The following is an 8,919-nucleotide window of genomic DNA, read 5'->3' as shown; positions in this document are numbered from 1 at the left end:
AGATTGGATTAAAAAACTTGGGCCCATTTGCAAAAATATTCATTTTTTTTCACATTTTCCTTCTTAAATATGCCCAACTTTGACAAGGCCTACCCCCCTCAATTTTTGAGGTATCGAGGAGTTCTAGGACTTTTTAGAAACCTTGAAGAGTCCTCTAACCAGTGTTTTTGGTCCCATGTCAAAATAATTTTCCATGCTCCTTGTGTGCTCTTTTGAAAAAGATGACTTTTGGTTGACTTTTGAAAGGGACCTATAATGTTTTGATCTATATCTCTCAAATGAAGCATTTTTAGACTTGGCATGTGAGAGACAAATTTGTAGAGAATTCAATTTCCTTCAAAGTTAGCTTTGGATGGAAAATTTCTGATGTTCCATGTAGGAGTTATGGCTGGTCAAAGTTCAGTTGACTTTCTCCTATGAAAACCCTAATTTAGAAACTTTTGGAATTGTTGATTTCTGATCTTTCCTTGATGAACCATGATCAATTCTTGATCAAATGGTGAATTATGCTTCAATATGAGGATGTTGACAAAAAAATCAGGAGTTTTGACTGTACTTTGACCACAGTTGACTTTTAGGCCAGTCGACTATTGACTTTCCGAGCAATTGAGTGGTCAAGCTTTTGAATTGAGACTTGAAATTTGTCATGGAGATAATGTGAGGTATCATAGACCATATGGGATGCCTTGGAGATCTTGGTTCGTTGGTTTTCTTTCAGAACAACAAAACCCTAATTCTTTAAACCTTGCTTAGGAGAGGGTGTTTTTGAACCTTGTGCCTTGATTTTGAATTTGAATAAGAGAACTAAGATGGGTAAATTTTGGGGTATGACAGGTACCACGATCTTAAGGAGGTACAAATGTATGAGGTTGTTGCTAGGGTGTACATGTTATATCTAGTAGCATGTACTCTCTTTGCAGATAAGTCAGGTGTTTATATTGATGTTCGGTACATGTGGTTGTTTAGTAACCTTGACGATACCAACTAGGCTTGGGGTGTGCTGCATTGATTATCCTATATGCAACACTTGGAGTTGAGAATGCCTTTGAGACCAAATAACTTGCTGATTATTTGAGTCTATTCCAGGTATAATAAAAATTATTATTTGTAGTGTAGTTCTTATTTAATTGTTAGGAATAATATTTCTTAATTATTATTTGTTATGTATGTGTTCTTTTATCAATGCTAGATATATGAGCATTTTCCCACCATATGTGACCAAAGGGTTCAACAAACAGAGGCGGGAGCCCCACGGGCGAGGAGATGGAAGGCCAGGAAAGCAGATCTAGGTGGTGTTGCAGAGTACATAAGGAGGCTTGATGCGCTAATAGTAGATGATGTCATCTGGACATCATACACAAGTCATAGATTCCACCGTGAGTTTGATGAGTCTTCTTAATTTTTTGGTTATATGCGGTGAGAGACCTTAGTCGCTAGACACTTTCCTGAGAGGTGTTTGTGATGGTATGGTTATGTATAGGGCATCCCACGACCAGTTCTGGATGCTCCAACTTTGGGCATTGACATGTGGTTTCATAGTAACATCATTAGCTCTACATGTGCCATTATGGATAGTGCAATAAGGATTCAACAGAACTCGCAGTGTGAGGATGTTAACCTTAAGTGGTACCTCACTGTATCACACCCTTGAATCATTTGACTTGTTGAGCATACAAATGATGACGTGTCTTCTGATGCTGGGGTACCAGCCGATGAAGTGCCTCCACCCCACCTCCACTTAATGTCGATGACCAACAGCGCATGCAGGTGATTGCTTCGATTATTGATAACCTCATAGGTTTGGTAAACTTAGATGGTCAGGTTTTTACTGGATTAGCGCGGGCAGCACACATAGGTAGTGAGGGACCTACTTAGTTATTTGATTTTATAGTTGTATTATTTGTATATTTTGTAACTCAGACTACTTAGCATCGTACCTTTCATTCCATAATATTGTCGATTGCAAGTTTCGTAGATGAACATAACTTAAGATATTACAAGTAACATAAATTAACAATAACGAAACATAACCTACACTACCAGATGATTCTAGACATTTCAACATCTTAATTATTTCTTCAAAAGATCTTGTAATCTTCGCATTAAACTCAATCGACCCCTTAGTTAGCCTACGACAAAATGATCTCCACATAACCATCAAATCTTCATCGGTCTTCAACTCTATAAGGTTGTATTTCACTCTTCCATCAATATAAATCTTCAAGAAACTTGATCTTTCTCACCTTTCTGTTATCAGTATTAGACATCAATTCATTCAACTTAGACGTCAAAGCGGCAAGAGATTTGGTGCCATCTAGAAGTCGGAACTCTACAGGAGGTTTATCTCCGTTGAAGTACACTTCTGCCTTAATAAAAAATTAAGGAAGAGACATTTTGAGATGTTTTTCTCAACAATAGATGATCAATATTTATACAACTTTAGATTCATTATGGACCATAAAATCGTCGGTACAATCACAACCATACAAAACTGTCAGCAAAATCCTAATCATTGGAAATTCTATAAAATTGCACTACCAGGAATTTTGCATTGGATGAAATTTCACGTATAACATGGCATTTTTTGAAAATAATGATAATATTTTTAACTGATGGAAAATTTTGAAATTCTCGATATGTTTTCCTATTGGAAATTATAAATACACTACTAAAAAATTTGTTTGTACCAAAATTTTTAAATTTTCCATCAAAAATTTGGTATGCATATTTGACTTCAAATTTGAACAGGGAAACTTTTGGAATTATGAAATATTGTGGGGGTGTCAAGTATAAGTGGGGGTGGCTGGTAAAATTCTCAAAATGTAGGAGTATCAATAAGGATTCGGAAGGGTATTTGGGCCGGTAGGGCTTATCCTTTCATTCAACAGATTCTTATTTACACCCAGACATGCAATATTCACAAATCCTTAGATGAAGAATTTAAATTTTATTGAAAGATTTTTCTAAGATTGGAACCTTTTTGTTTCGGATTCTCTCTCTCTCTCTCTCTCTCTCTCTCTCTCTCTCTCTCTCTCTCTTTCTCTCTCTCTCTCTCTCTCTCTCTCTCTCTCTCTCTCTCTCTCTCTCTCTCCCTTAAAGTTTTGGTTGAACTCATCAGCCTTTCCTTATCTGTTGATAAAATATTTTGACATCTATCTTAGAGATTGGGTGTTGTTATTATAGAAATTGCTTTGTCGATGACAATATCAATTTAATCTGTTTTGATATTTTGCCATAATTTATTTTATCGTATTTTGAGTCTCTCATAATTATTCTTCATTCTTTCTTAGGTTGATATCACTTATTATGCTTTAAAATTAGGGGACAACTTCTCTACCCATCACAAAAAGTTTGGTAGTGTACCTTCCACCACTCACATTGCATCATTTAGTTTTATCTTATTTAATTAATTATTAAATAGTATATTTTTGGTTTTTTTCAAGACATTTTACATTGAATGTAACTTTACCTAACTTTTTAAATTGGGTATATAAGAATTCACCTTAAAATTAAGCATTTGACCAGAGTGGTTTGAATCACAAGTTTGAGACTTGAGTTAAGAAATTCAAACAAGTAAGATTCAATCAGGCATAGCTTGACTAAAATCACAAGTTAGAAAAATTAGAATTTACTATTAAAAATGTGATTTGAATCAAAGTTTTACATGACTCAAATTTTAAGGTGTCTTGATTCAAATCACAATTTGTTTTGACTTGAATCATGAAAGAATTTTTTATTTTAAAATTCAATTCGAGAAATATGACTCCAATAATAGATTAGCTTGATTAGAATCACTTGACTCGAGTCATGACTCAAATCAAACAAACAAAATTCTAATTTTCTCATTTTGATTCAAAAATCATTTTCTCACCTTATTCAAATCACCATTTTTATATTTGATCTTGTAACATTTGACAAATACCATGCTAATAAATTAAGAGTGGTTGATACATAAAAGAAAGAGTAGAGGGGAAAGGAAAATTATTCTTTGAATTTCAGAACAATAACATAGTCATAGTGATGATACATGGCAAAGAAAAGGAAATAATAACAACAATAAAACATTAAAATATAACATTAAAATATCTTTTAATCCAACATTAGCATTAACATTTCACCAAATTACATTGACATAGCAAATTGTGTGTCAAAAATTCGATTTAGTGTTGCAGCCAATCGAACTCCTCCTTGTGCTAACCGCAAGTTAACAATTGGTAAACGAGACAGGAAGTAATCATCTGCAAATTCCATTTTCAAGATATAAATTAAAAAATATAATAAAAAAAAAAACATCTCAATTATCTTAGTTGTAAAATTTGTATAGCTTACCATCAAGTGTTGAACCTTCTTCTGCTTCTTCATATGCCCATTTACAAGCATTTTTACTACTTTCAGAAGCATATCTGAAAATATATATGTTCAAACTTAATCTTCTTTCAATATAATACTTGGATTTTTCTCCACATTTATAAAAATATTACAAAAAAAAATCGATCAACATTACTAAGTAAAAATAAAAATAAAATTCTATTAGATATATAATTCAAAGAAATGAACAATATGATAATAGGACATACGTAATAGGGCATGGGATGTCCTTAGACCCGCAATTCTCCCAATCTTGTACTTGATCAGCCCATTCTCTCTGTTTAATGAGAAAACAAGAAAAAACGTGAAAAATATAAAACAAATTCAGAATACCGTGGATCTCTTGCAGAGAGTTCGTGAAGAGTAAATGAGTACCGTAATATTTTGTTGTATTGCATCAACAAACTCGCCTAATTCAGAGTCATAAAATCTTTCAACTTGTGTCTCAATTATGCTAACATCCCAAACCTTGATAATGGGATAAAATTAGACATTGAATAGTAGTAAAAACATATGATATGCTACATGTAGTGATGAAATTGACTTACATGGTGAAGATTTTGTTTTCTTTTGTACCAATGAACGTTAATTTCATTGCCTCCTTTGTCTGAGACAAAACCACAATGTAGAGGCTGATGGATGTCTCCCATAAAATGTGAAAGGAATAGAAGAGCTTGAGTGAAGTTATCTGTATGTATATAGTGATGTTAGATTGAGATTGAGTTTGTAAAGAGAGAAGAAATGTGTTAGAAAGTGTATTTGGAGTTTACATTGAGATTCAGTTTGAGTGGCATAGTCGAGGAGCTGGTCAGTGTAATTGGTAATAGCTGCGACAACACATCGACCTTTGGTTCCAGTTTTATGATCTAAACAATCCCCTGGATTGAGAATAGGAAAATGTTTGATTAAATATTGACAAACTAAATGAAAACGATTTAAATTCCTTCACCCTTTATATATAGGAACTCTCATTGTGGGAAAACAAAATAATCATGAAAATTAGTGTGATAGTATTATAAACTATTAAAATTCTTGATCTAAATGTCACTCCTATAAAGTGTTGGATATCATGCAAACAGTTTAAACCTCATTTTAAATATTCTCTCATCCATTTATTCAAACTACTTTATTATTCACTAACAGACTTAAGTGTTAAAATATTAATTTTACAAGTTCATTCATTCTCTGTCGGACCAGAGTCAACTCCATCTATTGAGATTTAAGTTCAAACCATCTTCATCTATCTTTGATTCTCATACACAACATTGACGTTGTCTGTGAATAAGGTTGTTAAAATCTCGATTTAAAACCTAAATTCTATAGATTTAACGTTTTTAGGTCTGCATTTCGTGTTAAATCGCAGATAATTTTTTTTATGTAAAATCGTATTTCGGAATAACTTTAAGTGATTTAAATCATTCTGAAATCAGTGAAATCGTGTAAATCATGTAAAATCGTTGAATTTTACTCTTTGACCTAATTTAACTTTTTTTTTGTCAAAATTTATAAATCATATTTTATATTTTGGCCCATAAAATTTTCTCAATGGTTTTTTTTTTTAATTTTATTCACATTCTTATCTTGGTTATAATATTAAAAAACTTTAACATTTGGAGATGAATTTAATCAAGTCGAATATGAATGTTCTAATGAAGATGGTGTTGTTGAAGGATTGGACTTTTGATTAAGGACTCAAGACCCAAGCGTTTCACCGCTAGACTACTTATTTTTTTGAACTCGAAAAACTTATGAAACTATTGTTTTTTTATAATCTTTTGGATGTTACTTTTTATGATTTGGTGGACAATTTATGTTTGATACAAGTTTGAGAATATTACACTTTATTAGGATGATATATTATATTTTTGCTATATAATTAAGTCAAAATTTTAAATAATTAATACATTTAGAATATTATATAAGTATATATTTGTCGTACATATAAATTTAATATAATTTTAATACGAGGTAAATTCTATAATTTTGCGTTTCGATTTTACTTATGTAAAACAAGTGAAGGTAAAAATTTGATTCTGACAATTTTAATTATGAAAATTGACTTTTGATTTTCGCGAATTTCCACGAAAAACCACAATCCCTTTACTACGATACCTAGGGGTGTACATGGGTTGGGTCAACCCACAAAACCCGGTCAAACCCACCAAAAAAATACATAAAAGTGGGTTGGGTCGGGTAATTGGGTGGATATGGGTTTCAAAACTAAAAAACCCATTAAAAATTGGGTTTCGGGTAAAACCCAACCCAAACCCAAAAGACCCATTGACCCACTAATCAAATATTTATTATTACAATTTTGATGAATATTAACTTAAAAGTTGTTTTAGTCTCTAAATATTTACTATTTTAGTGAACCATGACATTAGCTAATTTTGAATGTTTCACTTTTTGGTTATTTTAATGCTAATACAATTTTATGCTATGCAACTTTAATTTGTTGCTAGTATTTTATGATAATTTTTATTAGTTGATATTATCATTTATTATTATATAATGCTAAAAGATAGTAAAAATATATTATCTAATTTATTTAAGAACATACAAATTTTGAGTAAATTATATGAAAAAAAATATGATGACTCATCATTTAGTCCTTAATTGTTAATAAGCAAAAAAATTATTTGGACAACCATTATCCAACCCAATCCAACCCAAAAATTAGTGGATTTGCCCAAACCGGCCCATTGATGTAACGGGTGGTTAATTTACAACACCCAAACCGGAGTGTTCAATATAGATTGGGTCTTGGATTTGGCCAAACCCAATCCAAACCGGCCATGTACACCCCTAACGATACCAAATCATCGATCTTGTCTATGTATCAATCTTTTCTTCGCAAAGGTCATCCATCCATATAAATCTTTTCCTCCCAATTCTTTGTAAAGGTCTTCGATCCAATCCTTTCTTCCATCATGGTAGTTAACATAACCCATTCATCCAACTAAATATAGTTCAATCGATATCCATGTGATATGTATGGGTCACACTTAAGTATGGAGTGTTAGTTAATAAATTAAATTGAATTCATCCATGTGATCATTCACTTTTTTATATATAATAAAAAATTGCTGAATAAAATATACATTTTACTTATTTATAACTATTCTCAAATAAAATTCCAAAAGCTACAAAAAAGAAAAGAATGAATTCCAAGCCATTAAAAATGACTATTCATTTCATAACATCAAAATAAAGATAACATGTTTTGGTTTAATAAATATTTTAAAATAATAATAATAATTTTAAATTTTATTGAAATTAATAAAAAAAACCTATCATAAAATGTATTTTTTTTAAATTCAGGATTTGAACTTGAGACCTGGACACTCTCAAATGACAAATCCCAAACATTTCACTACTAGACCACATACAGCACGGTTGTTTTTTTTGTTTAGTAGATAAATGAAATGAAATTAAAAATAATAAATTGTCAATCATTGCTTAATAAATTTAATTTATCTATTACCATCCAAACCCATTCTATTTGCCACCTCTACCACAAAGTAGGCCCAGAAAATATATTTACAAAAATATACGAAAATTTTAAAAAGATCTTAAAAAACTAACAAGATAAAAAGTTTACATTGAAAGTACAGAGGCAATATAATATTTTTATGTGTGATGTGATGTCTAATAAGCTACTAGTACAAGGTAACAACAATCTGCAATTTTTTGCAATAGTAATAATTTCAAACTTTCAAGCATATATAACGTTGATAAACTTTCAAGCATAGAGAAAGAAATGTTACTTTTGTTGTTATAGCTGCAAACATTGTCAGGAGTATCAGCAAAGTGCAAAGGAGACGACCAAGGAAACACAACCCTCAAATGATCTGCCCATGAACACTGACTAGCCAAGTCATTCTTCGCAGATTTTGGCAACAACTTCTTCACTCCCTTAGCAGCTTCATTGCTCAGCCGACTCTATTTCAATATATAACAAATTTTCAATCCATCTTTCATAACAGAAATTTCATTTTGAAAGACATTAATTAACCAACCTGAGCAATCTTACAAACAATGGCATGTCCATCTTCTCCCCATCCTGTGGTATTTGGAAGCAAAAACAGGAATGAGATTATAGCCACAAGAACTATTCTATAACCACAAGCCATAATAAAGAACACAAGTAATGATTGTCTTGATCTTTTGTTTTTGTGAAGTGCAAGAAAGATATATGTGAAGTTGGTAATATTTATTTTAGTGGTTTCAAGTCAACATTAGGTGAGATGCCATGATTTGTATTTAAAGCATGGTGCATATTTTAGACTCTATGTATGAGTTATATCTTCACAAGCAACTACTCATAATATTCGGATGAACTAAGAATATTCCAAAAATAAGTTGACTTAGATGATAATCATCTGAAATATGTAAGTTAATTAATATTTGGGCTCATGTGTTATTGGAGTAGCCAGCATTGGAAGACTGACAATCAAAAAAAAGTTGTCCATTCAGCATACACTACAAAAAAATGCTCTGCAGCGACGTGGATAGCACGTCGCAACAGGCAACATCACGTGGCAACAAAAA

General features: G+C 31.7%; 1 protein-coding gene across 1 annotated transcript; it reads right to left on the bottom strand.

Annotated features, from left to right (window-relative positions):
• Window positions 1-3,949: 3,949 nt before the first annotated feature.
• LOC131646006 (endonuclease 2-like) lies at window positions 3,950-8,619 on the bottom strand. The gene is made up of 8 exons (XM_058916185.1): window positions 8,388-8,619; window positions 8,136-8,310; window positions 5,139-5,246; window positions 4,917-5,056; window positions 4,744-4,836; window positions 4,578-4,645; window positions 4,330-4,403; window positions 3,950-4,238 (listed from the first exon to the last, which is right to left on the bottom strand). The coding sequence occupies exons 1-8, from the start codon at window positions 8,499-8,501 to the stop codon at window positions 4,123-4,125; spliced, it is 888 nt and encodes a 295-aa protein (XP_058772168.1). The 5' UTR covers window positions 8,502-8,619; the 3' UTR covers window positions 3,950-4,122.
• Between the last annotated feature and the right edge of the window lie 300 nt (window positions 8,620-8,919).

This window comes from Vicia villosa, linkage group LG2, assembly GCF_029867415.1.
Source record: "Vicia villosa cultivar HV-30 ecotype Madison, WI linkage group LG2, Vvil1.0, whole genome shotgun sequence".
Lineage (NCBI taxonomy): Eukaryota > Viridiplantae > Streptophyta > Magnoliopsida > Fabales > Fabaceae > Vicia > Vicia villosa.
Note: the sequence above shows the minus strand (reverse complement) of the source record. Positions and strands in the feature narration are given on the sequence as shown.

Excerpts from the sequence above, each read along its gene's own strand:
- LOC131646006 (XM_058916185.1), bottom strand. The coding sequence starts at position 8,501 with ATGGCTTGTGGTTATAGAATAGTTCTTGTGGCTATAATCTCATTCCTG. Across the intron at positions 8,311-8,387 it reads TTGTTTGTAAGATTGCTCAG|AGTCGGCTGAGCAATGAAGC; the intron begins GTTGGTTAATTA and ends ATATTGAAATAG. Across the intron at positions 4,404-4,577 it reads GACATCCCATGCCCTATTAC|ATATGCTTCTGAAAGTAGTA; the intron begins GTATGTCCTATT and ends ATATATTTTCAG.